This window comes from Schistocerca piceifrons, chromosome 7, assembly GCF_021461385.2.
Source record: "Schistocerca piceifrons isolate TAMUIC-IGC-003096 chromosome 7, iqSchPice1.1, whole genome shotgun sequence".
NCBI lineage: Eukaryota > Metazoa > Arthropoda > Insecta > Orthoptera > Acrididae > Schistocerca > Schistocerca piceifrons.
The window spans coordinates 260,696,270-260,717,935 of NC_060144.1; the positions used below are offsets into that span (position 1 = coordinate 260,696,270).

At 41.2% G+C, this 21,666-nt stretch overlaps 1 protein-coding gene across 1 annotated transcript in view; it reads left to right on the plus strand.

Annotated features, from left to right (window-relative positions):
• LOC124804754 (tryptophan 2,3-dioxygenase) overlaps positions 1-21,666 on the plus strand; it is a 406,660-nt gene that overhangs the window by 379,300 nt on the left and 5,694 nt on the right. Inside the window, exon 8 of the mRNA XM_047265061.1 lies at positions 13,839-13,932. Coding sequence (XP_047121017.1) covers positions 13,839-13,932 — 94 coding nt within the window. The remainder of the gene's footprint in view (positions 1-13,838; positions 13,933-21,666) is intronic.

Sequence of the window (21,666 nt, forward strand, 5' to 3'; positions counted from 1 at the left end):
CTGGATACTTTTGATCACATCGTGTATGTTAGGTATATTTTTGCTAGGAAGACACAATCAACAGTCACAGTATTATATTTCCCCATCCAATGCATTGTCACTTTCTGGCACATGTCCTATCAACAGCTTTGGATGAAGGCGTGGCCTGCATAGCACATTCCAGACTTGATGAAAGTGTTGCTGTCTAGTAAGTCACCTTTACTGAAGTGAGAGGGAGAATGTCTCCTAAAACACTCAGCACAGGAGATTTTGAAATGGAGAGGAGAAGTTGTTGGCTTCATAGGAAGTGAATAAGGATGCAAACACTTAAGGATTCAATTTAAGAACAACTTATTTCCCAATAGTTCAACTTTGAATAGAGAGGTGTCTTTGCAAATCAGTGAATACACCCTACTACTCTATATGTTAGTACTTTCTAGTAACTCCCAGTTCCTGGCCTCTACAGATGAGTGATCTGCTTGCAACTCATTCCAACATCACACAGTCATATACTTTAATGACAATGGAAGACAAGGGTGAGACAGTGCCTGCACTCTTTAGACTCTAATACACAAAAAATCTCAACTACTACTCATTGGTACTACGAGAGACATACTCAACAGATCTTGTTATTTATCAATAGGTAGAAAACTTAAGATAATAACTGTTGCTGGATATTTACCAGAAACTCAATTCTCCGCCCTCAAATGTGTAAAGACTTCTCATAGTTTTTTCATAATCAAAGTGTCACTCTATAGTGACTGCCCCAGTGATTTGGCTGCTGTTTTACTCCTAGCTGCATTCTGGTGATCACTATCTTTGTCCTCTGCACTCTCATAGGGATGTCTATCCTGAAGGTGTTCCTAAAGATTTTTCCAGGAGGTTCTCAAACATTCTGGCTGTATGCCAGCATCTGCTAGTCACCTTGGTGCCCAAGGATGTTGTCTTGGCCAAGCCATTACAGCATCAGCGTGTCTTCAACAGGCCAACGTCATATGGAGCACTGGCTCATTTCCTGATGTCCAGCTGACACCACACCTTGTGCATTGTCTTAAATACATGGTGGTTACAATTAAACTTTCAGTACTTGTGAGGGCCTATGGGAGGCTATCATTTGTTAATTGAATGCCATGTTTCTGTTCCAGGCAACAAATGTTGCTCAGTGTAATGACCATCTCTTTCATCACAGCCTGGAAGTTTGTATGATCACAATTTCACAACTATTCACAGCACTTTTCAAATGGTGGGCCAAGGAATGTTCAGCAGTCGTGACACAGCTTATGCACTGTTTCAGGATCACACATTGTGTCCAGCATTCTCAGCCAAGGCAACACTAACTTATTCTTCAATCTGTGGTGCGACTGACCATTGGCCTCTCCCAGGAGCAGTTTCCAAACCAACAGTTAATTCGAACTTCCAAATCATGTTCTTGAAACCCAGTACGAAAAGAGGACCTCTTTGTATTCCTTTAATGCATTGATACTCATGGAGAGCAGCAGGACTATTTTTGTTCTTTTGATAAGACATCTTTACCCATAAAGTCCTGCTCATCTTATCCAGACCCATGATGACTGTTAGCAGCTGTAATGCACAGTGATGTTTGAATTTCAACCCTAAATCACCATATCTTTACTGGTGCCTAATGACAAGTTGTGATACTAACACTACTAACAAAGCAAATCTTGCAGTTCATGGTCTGAAATTCATTCCCAAAAGGTTTAGTAGCCATATGATTAATATTTTTCCCTCCACATTGGCTCAAAAAGTAATAGTTTAATAATAATGGCCCTGTATTACTCTTAGTAAAATTTCCCTTCTTTCCTTGCAACCATCCCAGTTCTTGAATGAAATTTTCATTCTGCAGTGGGGTTTGGAAGGCAGGAGGCGAGGTACTGGCAGAATTAAAGCTGTGAGGACGGGGCATGAGTTGTGCTTGGGTAGCTCAGTTGGCAGAGCGCTTGCCTGTGAAAGGCAAAGGTGCCAAGTTCGAGTCTCGGTCCAGCACACAGTTTTAATCTGCCAGGAAGTTTCATCCCAGTTCTTATTCAACCAAATTTGGTAGCCATGACACTTCCCCACCTTAAATAATTCATGAGCACTTACACAGTGTCCCATTAATTCCCTTAAATCTATAAATACATTTGTTTTTACTTGATATTTCATATAACCTAGTTACATGATATCCATATTTCTTTTCTACCTTCTATTCCTTAAGTACACTTTATCTTCCAGACAAGTTGCAGGAGAGCCCAGCAGAGGAAGAAATATTTGTGTAATGAACTACAGGGGAAACCACCAAAACTACAGCATCATCAACACAAAGAGTTCAGGCAAGCGACAACAGCAATAGTTTTATGACTCTCTGTATAACGTTATATTAACATACAATGACTTCAGCTACTAGCTCAGCTGTTAGAGGCATCAATGCAAATGATGCTCTTGTATTAGTAAATAAGTCAATTAGTGGGGCTATGACCAGATCTAAGGAGTGCACCGAGAAGGAAATGTGGTGTTCGAAGTAGTCCAAACAGTGGACCGAGAAGGAAATGTGGTGTTCGAAGTAGTCCAAACAGATGATAAACCATTGTTAATTCAATACACCAAGTCTAAAATTATGGAAGGAGCTAGGGAAAAATTGACTATTTTGGATGTAGCTAATAATGGGGATCAAATGCAGGTAATCTTGGGAAAAAAATTATTCAGAAAGGGCACCACAGACTATTACATCTATATGATATTTTAAGCCAGATGACGCCAAGGGGAGGGGGGTGAGGGGGGGGGGGCAAATCAAATAGATGAATAATCAAAATCATTCAAATATCCAATCCCTAGAGTGTCCAACAATAAGGGGTATTAGAACTGGTATGTGCACTAGAATGGGCTTCCTTCATACAGAGCACAGTAAGTAGCAGAATTCAGACAATTGTATGAAGCCAGAATGCACAAAGTAGCTTAGTTGATGCAGTGGAATTAACGTTGCAAGAGGAAAGCACATTATTGTCCATGAATGAAAAGGATCAGTTCCTAAGTGCAGCTCATAACATTCAAAGTAACATGGGAGGAAGATGTTATAATTGTGGACAGATGAGTCACATGGCTAGAGACTGTGGGAAGTCAAAGAGGATTACAAAGGTAAGATGGATAGCAATACCCACAAAGAAGGAAGAAGTACACAGCTTCCAGAATTTTTGTTGTTACAGCAACAGACAAGTGGACACTGTTGTTGAATGTAAAAGAATACTCATTTGTGAAAAGTACATAAGGTGCCGGCCTCAAGCACAGAATTGTAAGACAGCTGGGTGTTACAGGTGCAACTGATATGGTCACATTAGACTCCAATGCAACGAGAAATTAGTGGCCATATCCACAAGTAAAAAGGAAAACTAAGTGTGTGGAACATGAAGCAGTCACATCTTACCACAAAAAGAATAAAATTATGGTGGCATATTGCTATGAATTGGAAGCCAGTTATGGCTGTAATAGATATCAGGGCACATAGAAGCCTTATAAAGGAAGAGAGGCTCACAAAAGACAGTAATTAGCAGGGAAGATAGCCATAGACTGAAGGATGTGACACAAGGTACAGTTTCTATGTTGGGAATCATGGAACTGCAATTGCTAATAACAGAGAAGGTTTCAGCAAAGTAAAAGTTCTATATTATAGTGAGAGGATTGAATATTCCTTGTTATAATGTAGTAGAAAACTGCTTTCTGAGAAAGCAAAAGTTTGTGATTAATTATTGTGAGAAGGTGATCAGAATACAGGGTTGAAGTATTCTGCTGCTAACAGTGCCAGAGATGGAAGCAGCACCACAAGTTTTTAGGAAATACATGGGTCGGGTAGCAACCATGGTTAATGGAAAACAAATTAACAGGCAACCTGAAAAAGTGATATGTAATGAAAGAAGGCTTGATTTTAGAAGGTCCGCAAATCAGACTGCAAAAGAAATGGCAATGAATGGAAATAGCAGATGGCAAAAAGGATCTATGAATAAGAGGGTATGTCCCACACGAAATAGAATGGTGAAGGAAAAAGTAAAATATGCAAATCAAAGACAAGTCATGAGATGAAAAGTAATGAGTTACGTTTACGGCAAAATAGAATGACACTAGAAAGTCATATGAGAAGAGGTCCTACGGAAGAAAAAATCTTAAGGATACGGGTAGAAATAGGATTGAATCCCTGTAATAAAAAAGAAGTTATTAGTTCCAGACAGGAAGTAATATCAGGCATGTATACTGCTGAGTTTAGGTACAATTACAGTGAGGGAAATGTACTCTCAATGTATTGTATACAAGTGAGCTGAGTGAAAGTATCACACAAACTGATAGAGAAAGTGACATCAATATGGACAGTACAGGAGGTAACAAATGTCTGGATACACACAGAAATCACATCTCTGTGATTAGAGAAACAATCCAAACTGATCATTTTAATAAAGAGGAACAATATGAATTGCAGAAACTTCATAGTACCACTGCGATTTACTTTACCTAAAAGATGACAAATTATCATACCCTGAAACGTTATGGCATGCACTCCCAATTTTTGCAGAACACAAAGAAAAGGTTGTGAATGTACATCCTTCCAAGATATCACAAGTGCAAAAGGCACTATTACAGGAACAAACTAAGAAAATGGTTAATGAGGATATAATTGTTGAAAGTCAGAGTCCATGGAATGCACCTCTATTGCTAGTACTGAGAAAATGAGATGCCAATGGAATAGTAAAGTATAGGTTCATAACAGAATATAGAAAGTTGAATGATATTTCAGTGGGGGAAGTCTTTCAAATCTGCAACATAAGTGGGATGTTGGACCAACTAGAGAAAGCCAAGTATTTCTCCATTTTGATTTGGACTGTCAGATTATAAAGGAACCAGCAGACAGAGAAAAGACAGCTTTCAGTGCAAATTACCAGCACTATGAGTACAAAAGGATGCTGACAGGGCTAAAGAATTCACCAAGTACATTTCGGAGACAGATGAATGTTGCTTTGCCAGGATTGCAAGGGACCTAGTGTTTCCTGTATTTGGGTGACCAGATTTGCTACAGAAGTTTATTAAAGGAACATAAAAAGAAGCTACAGGAAATCCTGGATAGATTAAGAACATGCAGGCCTAAGTCACAACAAGGTTAAGTGCAAATTCTCAAGGAAGAAGGAAATATTTTTAGGGCACAAGTGAAGAACTTTCCAGTTCTGAAATCCATCAAGGAATTAAAAAGGAATTTAGGGCTTGCTGGATACTACTGTCAATTTATATCAAAGTTAAGTAAAACTGCAAATCTATTACATAAATTGCTGAAGGCCAAAGTGCCACATGAATGGGATTTGAGCAACAAGCAGCTTTTGAGGAAATTAAAGAGAGATTGTTAGATCCTCCCATACTGAGCTACCCAGATTTTGATTAACTATTTATAATGACTACTGTTGCCAGCAGAGAAGCACTGGGAGCAGTTTTGTCACAAAGGAAGATAGGTGCAGATTTGCCAGTCACCTATGCTTCATGGTCATTGAATATTACTCAAAAGAAACTAATCTGCAACTGAGGGAATGCTTAGCAATTGTATGGGCCACAAAGCAGTTTAGGTTATATACCTATGGAAGAAGTTTTATGACAACAACATATCACAAGCCACTGACATGGATTTTCATTGTCAAAGATCTATTGTCAAAGTTACTAAAATGGAAGTTGAAATTAGAATAATATTCTTATGACATTGTGTATAAACCCAGAAATCTCAATGCAAATATGGAAGCACTAAGTCAGATACGGTATGCTTATGTAGAGAATATAAATGAAAATATGTGACACATAAGTGTGGTTAGATAAAATGAGGAACAGGGAGAAGAAAATGAGGTACTTAGCACAGAGGAAAAGGCCAAAATCATTAAGGAAATGCACGATTCAGTTCACACAGAGCAAGACAAAAATGCCTCTGTTAATTACAGACATGATGACAAGAATATTCAATAAATGTAAGATGGACATTGTAGGTCCATTAGACAACAACTGGCAATTGACACAGCCTGACATTCCAAGATGACCTGAGCAAGTTCACCGTAGCAGTACCAAACAAGAGACAGGAAGCCAAAACATTAGTGCAGAAATATGTAGCAGAAATTATGTTGAGGTATGAAATCCAGTCAGTGCTCTTGTCTGACTATGGACTGAATTTTTTAAGTGAAGTGTTCCTGACGGTATGTAAACTAATAAGGATCCAGAAGATCCAGACGTCAGCATTTCACCCACAGGCAAATAGGGCACACAGTATGCTGGTGGAATATTTATGACATTTCGTTAGAGAGGACCACAGTAATTGCGTTTTGTGGGTACCACATAGTATTTTGTATTTAAAACAACACCTCATGGTAGTATTGACTTAATATTTAGAAGAAAAGTAAACATTCCAGGAGTTTTAAATAAAGAAGAAAGAACTGTTGGATATAATTATGATGATTGTATATATATTGTTTGCCAACTAGAATGCAAGAAGCCCACAGAGTAGCACAAGAAAGGGTAACAGAAGTGAATGAAATCAGTGATGTTCACTATGAAAAGATGGAGAATCTAAGAATATTTAGGACAGGGGATGTGATTCTTTTGAATAATGAGACCTTAAGGAGGGGTCATCATATGAAGCTAAATGCATAATTATGAGGACCATATAAAGTGTCTGCAGTAAACCTACCCAATGTGACACTTGGTGAAGATGCATTGAAACAAGCAGATAAAAGTAAATGAAATGAGACTGATAGTAATATAGCCAGATGAGAACAAACCAAAGACTTAGTTCAGCAATCAACCAAACACAGCTCCAGGTCCAGGACGGCATTTGTCAATTTTGTAGGAAAATTCAGTAATGTTGATTCAGAGCTCTGGATGTAGCGGATACTTAATTTTATACAACATTGTCTGGGCTGAATCACATGGTATACTATATAGTAACTAAAGCACAAATATTAAAAAATGATATGAACAAGTTGGAACAATTCATTCTACACTCACTACAGACAATGGATGCAGGACTAAAGAAAATAGCCACTTTTGTCACCATCAGTGAACAGATGATACAGTTAGCATCACTATTTACAGAATAAAGCACTGAGTATGAGGTGTTAGTAAGTGCAATCATGCACGCACAAAAAGAGATCCTAGCACCACATATCATGAATCCAACACAGCAAGTAAAATATTTAAGGTCAACTCAAAATAATCTTAGAAATATATGACTCCTCGTACCCTTATCAGAAGCATGTGGTTATGTGCTTCTAAAAATAACAGAGTTAGATGTCTTTGTATTAGATAATGTATTAGGGTATGACATCGGTATTCCATGGTAGAAAACAAAGAGTTCAGTTTATATAGAATGTTGACGTTGCAACAAGAGATGATAAAGGGGGATGTACATCCAGAGAAAGAATATTTCATATTAGATAATTCTAAGATGATTTATGTTAAACTCTAGCCAGATCAATTAGAATGCAAAGAGACTATTATGGGAACAAAGAGATGTAAACAAATCTTTGTAATGTTTCCCATATCTGACCAGAATGAGTGTGAAGTGCTATTATTGCAAAGCAGGGCATTCCAAAGAATTGTGCCTGAAAGTTAATTACCTTAGAAAAACGTTTGTGGACATATCTTAAACAATGAATGGTTATACATAAGCCCAAAGGGAAAAAGTTTGACCATTTTGTGTGAAGGGCAGGCTTCTATGGATACTCACTTACAAGACATGGTATTGTTAACATTCCATACAAACTGCAAAGGTGTACAGAATAATGCAGACCAACGTGGCTAGAAAGGACATTGGCCCCAGTTTTGCAATGGAAATCAATAGTTGTGAAGAACTGGACAGGAGGTTAAACATATTGGAGGTACCATTATAATTACCATTAAGACATTTAGTGGCTAGGTTAGACGATCTACAGGTAGTTGGAAAAAGATTGAAGGATATGGAGCAGCTAATGGATAAACAGCAAAGAGAAATGGACTGTGAGAGAAGGGTCCAACACTATTCTAAACCTTTATCTTGTATAGCTTAAACTTAACTACAGTCATAGTTATAGGATGCTGTTGCTCGTATTGCCCATGTTGTAGATACATATATAAGTTTTTTTATAGACTGTTTTGGTGGTAAAATTGTTGCCAGTCAGCATGTGTTAAAACTACTCTAGTTAACACAACTGAGTTTACTCAGCTGAGAAGGGCAGGGGACATTGTCATCTATGAGAGACATCCCCATGAAGAAGAAGATAAAGTGTACTTAAAGAATAGAAGGTAGAAAAGAAATATGGATATTACATAACTATATTATAAGAAAAATCATGTAAAACAAATGTATTTGTGAATTTAAAGGAATTGATGTTACATTGTATAAATGCATTTGAAATATTTTAGGTGGGAATGTGTCACGGCTATCAAATTTAATTAATGTAAGAAGTGGCACGGCTTGCTAGGAAAGGAGACAAACTTTATTAAGAGTAATATTCAAGACAATGCACAAGACGTAGTTTCTGGACATTGGGAAGTGGGCCAATGCCCCATACGAATTCAGACTTGTTGACAACCTGTTGAAGAAGTGCCACTGCTGTAATGGTCAGGTGAGGACAGTACACTTGACACCCAGGTGACCGGCAGATGTTGGCCTACAGCCAGAAATTCACCAAGTTTCTGGTGGGCTCTCAGGATGGCTTCTGCTTTTTTTGACCTGTTCCACAGGCCTGGTCATTGATCTACTTGCTGTACACAGTTTGAGGGGCTGATGACAATATTATTCCTACTTCTCCTCCCATATTCTGTCACCTGATTCCCCATTTTGGAATGCCTCTACATAACACATCCCACACACCCGACACCACAAATATTATGTCAAGTCCCAGCACACATCCAGTCACCAGCTTTGGATGAAAGAGTGGCCCATGTGGCGCAAACAGGACACTGACAACAATGTTTTAGATTTTCAAATTGTCTTTAGCAGAGTGAGAGGCAGAAAGTCTCCTAGAATATTTATGGTTCAAATGGCTCTGAGCACTACAGGATTTACCATCTGATGCCATCAGTCCCCTAGAACTTAGAACTACTTAAGCCTAACCAAGCTAAGAACATCACACACATCCATGCCCGAGGCAGGATTCAAACCTGCAACCGTAGCAGTTAGAATACTTAAGCACAGGTGATTTTGGAATGGAGGGGAAAAGTTGTTGCCTTCATAGAAACTGAATAAAGGTGCACACACTTAAGGATTCAATTTCAAAACAATTTACTTCCCACTAGTTATTCAGAGAGATGTCTCTGCAAATCAATCACTACACCCTAGCACTCTATACATTAGTCCTTTCCAGCAGCTCCCAGTTCCTGAGTTCATCTGTTCGCTATCAGAGATGAGCAGTCTGCTTGCGACTCATACACAATCAAATACTTTAACCATAATGTGATACAAGTGCAAAATAACACTTATTCTTCTTTATACTCTTACACACAGAAGATATTAACTATTAATATTAACTATTAGTCACTGTGACTATATGCAATCATTCCCAACAGGAGATAAGGGCTAGACTGTGCTTGTTCCTCTTTATATTCTGACACACAGAAAGTATCAACTATTATTCATTTCTACCACTAAGGACAACTTCTGCAGGGCTTTTTCTTTCCTAACAGGCAGAAAACGCAATATATTTATTGTTACTGGATACTTATGAAAAACTTAGTTGTCCTCCCTCAAATGTGTACAGACTTTTTACAATTTTTACTGCATCAGCATCAAAGTCTCTCTCTTTAGTGACTGCTGCTGATCACTTGGCTATTGCACTGCTCCTAGCTGCTTCATGGTAATCACTCTCTTGGCCTCTCTTCACTGGCCATTTATATAACAGTTTATCAGGGGACTTTGTGTGGGTATCTCCCATAGGAATATTTTCCCTGACTTCTCCGCAGGTCTTCCTTAAGCTTCTTCCAGAACCTTCCAAAAGGTTCTCAAACATCCTGACTGTATGCCAGCATCTGCTAGTCATCTTGGTGCTTCATGCTGTTGTCCTTGCCCAGCCATCACAGCATCACCTCTTCCTCTGTAGGTTGTGACCAAGTCTGACTTCATACAGAGTACTGTCCTATTTTCTGATATCTGCCTGCCACCATGCCTTGTGCATTGTCTTGCTATTATTCTTAATACAGCTTTCCTCTTTTCCTCACAGCCATGCCACTTCTTACATTAATAAAATTTGATAGCCATGACAGCATCTCAGAGTTATAGTTCCATTTTCAAGGATTACATTGACTTTTCTATGTTACTTTTGCTTCAGCTTATCACTTTCACTTGACAATGAAATGTTTATCTTCTGCAACAGTGCAAAACTTCCACAGTGGCAAAAGAAGATAGAACTTCACAGGTATTGCTATCCGGTATTACACCAAAACAAAACACTTATATTTATATTAGACAACACCAAACTCGTCTCTTTTATGAAACACCACCTCCTACTAGCTAATGGTTCCTCAATCTGGTACACAGCCTATACCTACTGATCACATACACCGGGGACAGCTGTGGCGTACCAAACCACACGCAAGCCAGATGTGCAGGCTGAGACTCAGCATGTCTCAGCTTTGCTCAGCCCTTCCTCGATGTACCTAGTACAGTGCGACATTTCATTTAGCATTGCGGTTTGATATCATTCAGTGAGCACTTCTCTTCAGTTCATCAGAATCATGGTGTCACCGCAGTTAACTCTTCGCTATTTGTTCATGGTAAGAAGGATGTTCACAGGTTCATTAGCAGTTTCACAAAAGAGGCAGTCTAGCGACCTATTGTCACAAGTCACATAAAGACTTAATGACAAAAGACAGGGCTGGGAATTCCTGATGTCTATTACACAGTCACATAACTGACAGGTACTGCAAATTTGCTTTGAAATTACATCACAGTGCCGTGAGAAAGAATTTAAAGATTTAGTTGACAATGAAACAGCAAAAAACTGTAACAACTGACAGATGGGATTCACTGTTCCACTGACACTTAAAGCTCACTATTGTTGAATCTATGGAGGTAAAAGGAGTGCAGGACTGAAAATTAGAATTGTCAGAAAGGCTTACACATCTCATGTTTTTAGTGGACTAGGCTGCACACTGCCCACAAAATAGCATTACAAGGTGAGAAACAACTTATTACTGATTTAAAGCGGGTGCATTCAAAAAGCAAATTGCATTGTACAAGGTACAGATTGTGATAAACACAGTCCAATCGCCTAAGCTCACAGGCATTAAAGAAAATGGGAAGTTTGAAGAGTTCATTGTCACCTTGAAAGAACTATAAGGATAGTTTTTAAATGTTTTGAGGACACTGCCAATCTTACTTCTGTTTTTGAACTATTTTCAAAACTGTTTGCCATTTGAGTTGAAAGTGCTCATGTGCATGTGCAAGATGTAACTGACTGACCTGCAGTGTATTTTAAAAACAAATCCTTTTATATTAAAATTGTCCCAAATGTCTACATTGTCTTCCTCAGGTAGATTTTTCAAGTCTCCATAATGAGATTGCAAAATTGCTACAATATTTTGATCAACATGTGTGTGAGAAAGATCTTTTTCCAATTATGAAACTAAATACACCATCGTTATGGCAACCTAAGTGCGAAAATCTGGGAAATAGTCTGTGTCTGTCCATATGCTGGCAGTCTGGACCATATAAAAATTATATTATGTCTTCAGTCTTAATTATTTAATTAAATAATACTGAAAATTTGTTTCATTTGTGATATGTGTTGTGGCAGTGAGAGATGTATGTAGCCAGCCTGAGTACTATGACATATGAGCCAGGGCATAGCTTGTGAGCTGAATTCTTGGCAACTCCTAACATATAGGGAACAGAAAATCACTGGTTAGAGTATCATGGCTGTACACAGATATTCTTCTAAACTTTCTGTGCTGGCAAATAAATTTACAATCTCAGAGGATCACTAACTCCTGAAATCATAAATGTGAAACACTTCTAAACATCACCTCTGTCACAGATGGTCCAATGTTTTGCCTCCTGCACCCAGGAGGGCTGCCAGCCGGCACCAAGGTTCTGGAAGCAAACAACATTCAGACCTTTCAGCTAATGAGCCTGGGAAGTACAAGGATGTTCTCATTAGTCATCTTATTTACCTGGTAATAGCCTTCTTGTGATAACAGTTGCCTCCAGCTAAGACTTCTTGCCAGTTAATTTCCAACTTAAGTGGTGCTGGAAAGTCTCTAGCACAACATTTAACTCACCATGTGAATCTTTCCTGTAGTTCACTCACTTTAGGAAGATTAGTGAAACTTATCCCATCATGTCCAGCCAGCAGACCAAGAAAAACCTGCTCACTGGGTCCAAGTATGCCTGATGTGGGCTCTTATGTTACAAACAAGTAATATCACATTTCCATGGCATGGCTATATGCCAGGACAGTCTCAGAAGCACCCTGCCTCAATTAAAATTTAAATCTCATAACAATTATTGCCCCTCTGAACCCTCATCTCAACATATTTCACAAGGGCTTCAGTTTTCAAAACATACTCACCATAATGTACACAATTTGTGATGATAACTTTGTTTTGACTGCATCATACTGCAAAGCATGAGTGTGGCACTCTATAGTCTTTTTCCATTGCTAAAATAGTGCCATTACCTCCAAGCACCAAAATTATTTCTCTTGCTAAAATATTTAGCTAAGCAAGCAGTTTTCTAAAAATATGGTCCCCAAAGACTTCTTGTTAGTAGTCCGATGAAATGAAAATGTATTGTTTTATATGTAGACTGCACTGTGGGTATCCATAGTCTAACCAGATGCACACACGTGAGATGCAGGACTTTTTTGAATGTCTAAGAGCTTCTTACATAGAGCCTGATCCGGGTGAGCTCCTTGATCTCTACCTTCGGTAATTGTAAATCAATTTGATTTGTTAGTCATCGTATAATATGGTCAAGGGTTAAACTGTTTGTTGTGAACTAGTTGTAAGCTTGTTCCATTAATCTCTTGGGTAGTGAGGGTGTATTTGGGCTCTTCATCAGTATACTAATTTCATTACCAAACCTCACAGTTTTTTATGAGTTCTCCCAGTATCCTTTGTAAATCATTTCTGTAAGTCAAGAACAGAAGGAGACCAAGGACTGTTTTCTCACTCTGAACTTACTTTCATTCCTGCATTCCTGTCATACAGTTTGTTAATGTGACTTTCTGCTTTCTGCTTTCTGTTGATAAGGTATGACTCCATCCATGCAAGGTGAATGACTTTAATGCCAACCATTTTATTTTCCTCTGAAGAATTTGAATGCCTTGTTAAGACCACAGAATAAAATCAACATTAGTTTTTCTTTTCCTACCAGAAATGAGTTCTTATAATGCTTTCTCAGTAGAGAAACCTTTATGGAAGCGTGAGCAGTTGTTAAAATGTTATTCTTAGAGAAATGGTTCAATATTCTGTTGTAAGCTACCTTCACAAAACTTTATAACAACATGGGAAGGAGGGAGACGAGTCTGCAATTAAGAGTTCAACTGAATACCTTCACTTTTATAAATAGATGTTATTGCCACATACTTTAAGGAAACTCTTGACTCACTGGCTGTTTACAAATTCAGTATTACAGCATCACAGTTAAAAACATTTGTCAGTGACCCGATGGTTTTTGTAATCTCTGCAACAGGTGACTGGCAAAACTTATGTTCGATGGAGGAGTAATCATGAAACTAATGATTTTTCACCCTTATAGTTACATGAATTCTGTTTCACTTAAATGTTGAAAACCTGTTCCTTCTTGTGACAATTTATCCATAGTTTTCTGCAATTATATCACAACTCTCCCACTAATGACAATACTTCATTCTCAGATAACCATGTCATAATGGTGCAACGGATGATTGGATCTGCACAGCTTGGTACAGGTGGTTCCTCAGGTTATCAGTATCTCCGATCTACTCTCAGGTGAGTAAAATACTTAAGGCTGAACTTTGTTACAGAATTTTTGTGGCTACTGAGAGAAATTTAGAATGAAATGAAAGCTACACAATTAAATTGTCAGTAATAAGAAAACATGGATGTATAATTTTGAGAAAAATGAGATGTTGAGTGCCATTAAACTGACAAAAGTATATGTGGTGGGATGAGTGGAAGCTTGGAGGGAGAAATAGTAAACATATGAAATAATAAATTTAATTATAAATAAACATGGAAACTAAAAATTCATTAATAAATACACTGATACAACATTTAAATCTACAACATAAGAAACTGAAATGTAAATAAAGTGAAAGTGTTATAACCTTTAATCACCAATAATTGCGTGGATATTCAAACACACTCACTTAGAAACAATAGCTCGTTACATGATAACAACTCAGTATCTCTTATTCGACTGCCATGCCGTGACATGCGGCCAGCGCCATTCGTAGCTAGGTGGCGCTCCCGCGCTCAGCCGAGTTGCAGAGCGCCTCTATCACCATTTGCACGTACTGTCGTGGCGGCACTGTTAAATGTCGTGGCACTGTCACAACACTTTTCCCCCCCTTGAAAAAAAACACTCACTTCCTTCGAGACATGGACAGTGCAGAGACATCCATGGCCTCTTGTGAGGCCCCGAGAAGATCCCGCGGAGAGACACGAGAGTATGATCGAAAATGTCCAGGACGGAAGCTTGTGCATGGAACATGCCTCCTGGACGAGATGATGGGTGAAAACTCCGGAGCAGCATCCATAGGTGTCGTGGACCTGGGGGTGTGCTCCAGGGAGATGGGTCCCGGAGAAGGCGGCGTCGCGACTGGGGCCGGTTCTGGCATACTTGGAAGCGGTAGCGACGTCGGCTGCATCAACATGTACGGTAGATCGGCAGCAGCGACAGGACTGGCTTCTCGGGCTGGTGGAGGCGTGGCCACCACTCGTGGGCGCATCTGGTCGTAATGGCGAATAACCATGCCGTCGTCCGTACATATTTCACAACGCCGGCGGCCGCAAAGAGCCTTGGCCACCCCTGGAATCCATTTAGGGCAAGATCCATACCCTCGTGCCCACACGTCGATGCCCACCGAGTATTTTCCCGCACTAGGGGACACAGCACAAGGCCTGACAGGGTGAAGCAGGTGCAGTAGAGTGCGCGGTTGGCGGCCATGCAAGAGTTCAGCAGGGCTGCGATCACCCAGAGGCGTGAAGCGATAAGAACTCAGAAATTGCAGCAGAGCGTCATCTGTGGAAAAATCACTAAGGAATTTTTTCATCTGGCTTTTGAAAGTGCGGACAAGGCGCTCGACCTCCCCATTAGATTGCGGATGGAAGGGCAGTGTTGTAACATGATGAATCCCTTGTCCAGTACAAAAATCACGGAAGGCCTGCGAAGAGAACTGAGGACCATTCTCCGTGACAATCGTGGATGGAAGCCCTTCTAGCGCAAAGATTTTGGACAAAGCCAGCGTCGTCACCGCAGTAGTGGGCGACGGACATCAAACAACAAACGGAAACTTCAAGAAGGCGTCAATCAACAGTAGCCAATAAGTACCGAGGAAGGGGCCGGCAAAGTCAGCGTGCACCCGTTCCCATGGCTGCGCCAGATCAGGCCACGGAGAGGGCATTGTACGAGGTGCAACTAGTTGTTGTGCACACTGACCACACGCAGCAACCATTTGGGCGATGTCCGAATCAATACCGGGCCAATAAACGTGCCTGCGGGCCAGGGACTTAGTCCGAGAAATACCCCAATGGCCTTCATGCAACAGTTTGAGAACATCTTTGCGAAGAGAGGCTGGCACCACGACCCGTGGAGATGCGCCATCCGTGGCCAGAAGAACACCACCATCATGAACAGACAGACGAAGGCGCAAGGCATGGTAGTTGCTAAGGGGATCCGATGCCCGGCCCTTGGTCCTGTCCGGCCAACCCCGTTGAACAAAACCAATCACCTGACGCAGGACCGGGTCCCACGCAGTAGCCGACGCGATCTGTGAACCTGTAAGTGGAAAACCTTCAAACCGCACGACGTTCTTCCTCATCAATGTGGAAACAGAGTAGTTCATCACGATCGAAAACCGGGTCAGGGCCCATCGACAATCGCGACAATGCGTCAGCGTTGGCTTGCTGGGCCGTGGGGCGATAGTGAATCTCATAGTGAAAACGAGACAAGTATAGGGCCCAACGTTGCAGGTGGTGAGCTGCCTTATCCGGAAGCGACGCCAATGGGCTGAACAGAGAGACCAGCGGCTTTTGGTCGGTGATGAGGTGAAACTTAGAACCATACAAAAAACGCTGAACTTTTTTAGAGCATAAATGATAGCAAGCGCCTCCTTTTCGATTTGAGAGTAACGCCGTTGCGCATCGTTGAGGGTCTTGGAAGCATAGGCGATGGGTCGTTCCGACCCATCCTCATACCGATGGGCAAGAACAGCCCCTAGGCCATACTGTGACGCATCAGTCGCCAGAACCAAGTGCTGACCCGGACAGAATGTGGCAAGAAAAGGCACCGACTGCAAATGAGCCTTCAGGCGGACAAAAGCCTGCTCACACTCGGTGGACCAACAGAAAGGGACGTTTTTGCGTAACAGCTGATGCAGAGGATGAGCCACCGCCACCGCGGATGGAATGAATTTGTGATAATAAGCAATCTTGCCTAGAAACGCCTGAAGTTCTTTGACCATAGACGGCTGGGGTAGAGTGTTAATGGCTGCAACGTGCTGACGTAGAGGACGTGTACCCTCACGGGACAAGTGGAAACCAAGATACATAATGGAGGGTTGGAAGAACTGTGACTTGTCCAGATTGCACCTCAACCCAGCCGAATGCAAAACCCGAAAAGAGTGAACGCAAATTGCGAAGGTGCTCCTCAGTGGAGGCCCCCGTGACAACAATGTCATCCAGATAGTTTATGCAGCCGGGAACGGAAGCCGTGAGCTGTTCCAAAAACTGCTGAAAAATGGCCGGCACGCTAGCGATGCCAAAGGGTAACCGCTGGTACTGATACAACCCACAAGGAGTGTTGATGACCAAAAATTCCTTGGAAGAAGCATCCAACGGCAACTGATGGTACGCCTCTGATAAGTCAAGTTTGGAAAAGAACTGGCCCCCAGCGAGCTTGGTAAATAACTCCTCAGGACGGGGAAGAGGATAAGTGTCAATGAGGCTCTGAGCGTTGACAGTGGCTTTAAAATCACCATACAATCGCAGACTCCCGTTTGGTTAAAAAAGCACCATGATTGGCGATGCCCATTCACTGGAGGTAACAGGAAGGAGAATCCCTGAAGCTGTTAACCTGTCTATCTCAGCCTTGACAGGTGCACGCAACGGCACCGGAATAGGGCGTGCCCGGAAAAACTTAGGGCGAGCTGTAGGTTTAAGAGTAATGTGGGCTTCAAAATCCTTGGCACGACCCAGACCAGCAGAGAACACGGACGAAAATTCAGAACACAATCCATCCAGCTGTTGATACGGAATATCCTCAGATATGAGGTGCACATAATCATCAATGGAGAACCTGAACAACTGGAAAGCATCATAACCGTTTTCAGTGCCTGCATGATCCACCACATAAAACGTGAGGGGCCTAACAACAGACTTGTAGGCAGTGGAAGCATCAGACTGGCCAATGATAGGAATTTTCTGTTTATTATAAGTTCTCAGATTTCACATAACTGGAGACAAGGGAGGGGAGCCCAACTCCAAATACGTGCGAGAATTAATGAGAGTTACTGCAGAGCCAGTGTCCACTTGCATGCGAATGTCTTTATCCAGAACACGAACAGTAACAAACAACTTATTTGTTTGAGAACGCACACAGTTAACATCCATGTCCAATGCCTCGTCCTCGTCGACAGGAACTTTAGGGGACTGACACACAGAAGCAATGTGGCCTTTTTTCCTACATTAATTACACGTGGCCCAACGTTTTGGACATGTGGCCCTGTCATGCTGTACGAAACAATGTGGACAAGAAGGAAGTGTGGAACGAACCTGCTTCTGTGGTTGCTGTTTTCGCTGCAAGCGTTGCGGCCCAACGCGACATTGTTTACGCGAGTGAACCGCCGCCACATCTTCAATCTCCTGTGAAACAGGCAAATTGTCTGTGTCAAAAGTTGACTGTACAGTGCCTACATCACACCACACGTCTATTTTCACGCCAGCAGCGTGAGACACTTCAAAGGATTGAGCGATGCTTAGAACTTCCGACAACGATGGGTTTGGCAGTTGTAGGGCACATCGCCGAACTTCTTTATCAGGAGCAAGCCGTAGAATAGCATCCCTAACCATTGAATCAGCATAAGAATCATGATGAGTGTCCGTGACAAACTGGCATTTCCTACTCAGACCATGTAGTTCCGCCGCCCAAGCCCAGTAAGATTGATGGGGCTGTTTACGACACCGGTAGAACGCCACGCAGGCGGCAACGACGGTGTTTTTTCGGTAATAGTTAGACAAAAAGTCACACATTTCTTGGAAGGACAGAGAGGCAGGTTCCCACAGAGGGGCTAACTGAGATAGCAGCTCATAGATCCGTGGGGAAATCAAAGATAGAAATAACGACTTACACATAGGAGCGTCGACAACACCGAAAGCCAAGAAGTGTTGCCGCAAACGCTTCTCATAATCCTTCCAGTCTTCAGCGGCCTCGTCGTAGGGAGGGAATGGAGGTGGAGAAGAGGAAGACAGACAATGAGTAAGCGACGTCGACAACGCCTGAATAGCAGCCGTCAGCTGTGTTTGTTGTTCAATGAGCGCTTGCATAAGCTGTTCCATGTCTGCCCCGTCACGAACACACAAATCCACAATGCAGTGAAAATATCCCATCCTCGTCGCCAAAAAGTGTTATAACCTTTAATCACCAATAATTGCGTGGATATTCAAACACACTCACTTAGAAACAATAGCTCGTTACATGACAACAACTCAGTATCTCTTATTCGATTGCCGTGCCGTGACATGCGGCCGGCGCCGTTCGTAGCTAGGTGGCGCTCCTGCGCTCAGCCGAGTTGCGGAGCGCCTCTATCGCCATTTGCGCGTACTGTCGTGGCGGCACTGTTAAATGTCGTGGCACTGTCACAACAGAAAGTACCAATGAAAACTGCACTAACAGTAAATATAAGCATTACAGTCAAAACTGCTAGAGCAAAAGTCACACGAACGTGCAACAATTATAGATGAAAGGATTTTGTTCCTTGATAACTACAGAGCTGTACCACAAGTGATAGAAAGAAGGGGTAAATGAGACAGTGTGTCAAGCATGTGAGTGGCCTTGATCAGATGAGAGAGAAAAAGGTACAATGCAGGTACAATGAAACAGTTCATTCAAGCCCATACTACAGACTAGTTAAGAACCTGCTATTTCTGTTTTTACCTGTGTCTGTTACTAATTCGTAAGTAATGATAAAGGAGAGGAGAATCATGAGAAAGGGTACCTTCTGCAGTTATCTTCTAGAGCTTCAACCAAAGAATTTTGTAAATACTTTGAGAATCTAACATGCTGTGAACCGACAGTTTCTACACAACATTCATTGATACATTTATTTACAATTATCAAATGCAGCTTTTGTTGTCCAACGTATGATGTGCATATACCTTATGATTATCAGGACAGCCTTCTCAACACAGAGTTTAGATTAAGGACAAACAAAACCAAGACAAGTGTAATGAAGAAATCAACATAGTTATATAAAAAAACAGAAAACATTATACTATCTGAGAAACAAGCCTGCAAATGATGGCTATGGCTGAAGGGAAGGAGGTGCCACATAGTGCCATTAAGGGAGATGTTTTTGAAATAAACTACTGTAACGGGGCAGTTTACGGAAATGAAACATTTGCCATGGGAAAATTGGAGCATTTGAAATGCCGTGCTACAGAAGTTTATGATAAATAAACAAGACAGAAAAAAATTTAATGAAGAGATACCAAAAGAAAAGAATCATAGGACGAAAGCTGTTGGAAGCTCCTAACTGTACAAGGGCCACATTAGTGCAATTTTAAAAAACCGGGATTATTGTCATGGGACTGAAGTACTATGATGAGACAACTAGTGTTGTTAGTGTTGTGAAGTTAAGCGTCCTAAAAACATGAGATCATATTTCCTGAACAAGATGATGTAAAGTTACAACCAAAATTCAGCTTAATCACGACAGTTAACATACAGCACTATTCAGGATGCCTAATATAAAGGCTCTGAAGCTGTAGAAATATATAAAAGTTAAAGTAAAATACGTAAAATAAAATGATTAAAAGAGTGTGCGGTGACATCTGGTTGGCAAGCCATGTGGGATACTCCCATTCCTGAGAAAGATCTAGTCTGAAAGAGTGCTTGTTGGTGGCTGACAGGCTGTAATTATCTCTAAATATATTACATGAATGACCTCAGTGTGTATTTCGAAAAGCCTTGCTGGACAGTGATATCTTCACCACCTGGATATCTTCACCTCCTGGAAATTCATCCATGAGATCATTGTGAAGAAGGCTGATGTTATCATCCATGAAGTGGAAGTCAAGAGCAGCTGCAGCTTTGAAAAATGTTAACTATGTTGTTATATCTCTCTATATCCAGAATGAATTTTCGCTCTGCAGTGCAATGTGCACTGCTAGGAAACTTCCTGGGATATTAAAACTGTGTACTGGACTGCAACTCAAACTTGGAACCTTTCCCTTTTGCAGGCAAATTCTCTACCAGCTGATTTATCCCAGCATTAGTCACAACCCATCCTCACACCTTTATTTCCATCAGTACTTCATCTCTTACAGTCCAAACTTCATACAAGTTCTCTTATGCGACTGCAGGACTAGCACTCCTGGAAGAAAGGATGTTTTTAGAGACATGGCTAAGCCACAACCTGCAGGATTGTTTCCAAAATGACTTTTCACCCTGCAGCACAGTGTTTACTGACACGAAACATATGCAAGAGCACTTCTGTGAAGTTTGGAAGGTAGGAGATGAGATACTGGTGGAAGTAAAGCTGTGACGGCAGGTCGTGAGTCACGCTTGGGTAGCTCTGTTGGACACACAGTCAGTCGTCTTTCGGCACGCTAGCGGCACGGATGTCTTTTTTACGTCTTCACCGCGCAGCTCGCTCGCGGAGTTGTTTACGTGATTCTGCCGTCTTAGCGCGCTATATTTTGTTCAACAGAAAATGGCTTATGCCCACAGCAAATAGACACTGAAGATTAGCTTTGCACCTGAATATGCCCGAGTCATGGTCAAGTAGCTCAGTTATAGAGAATTTTTCCACAAAAGGCTAAGGGTTCCAGGTTCGAGTCCCACTCCAGCACACAGTTTTAACCTATCAGGAAGTTTCACCTCTCTGCATATAAACAGTATTCCTCCAGCCACAATGAAAATGTGAAACTTCTTACACCAATCCAACAAGATGCAGTCCTACACCAAGACCTCGCCACCACCATACTCATCCCATTACTCATCACAACCCTAAAAACGTATGGCATGACTAAGACAATGTAAGCAAAGTAGTCTGCCTGACACATGAAACACAATGCTCTGCTCTTAGACGTAGAATGCTACAGCATGCCATAAATTATTTTCCAGATAGTTTAATATCTTCACCCCATTTTACTCGAAAGTCAACGTATACAGAATTCTTCAATTCTATATAAAAACAAAGATGAGGTGACTTACCGAACGAAAGCGCTGGCAGGTCGATAGACACACAAACAAACACAAACATACACACAAAATTCAAGCTT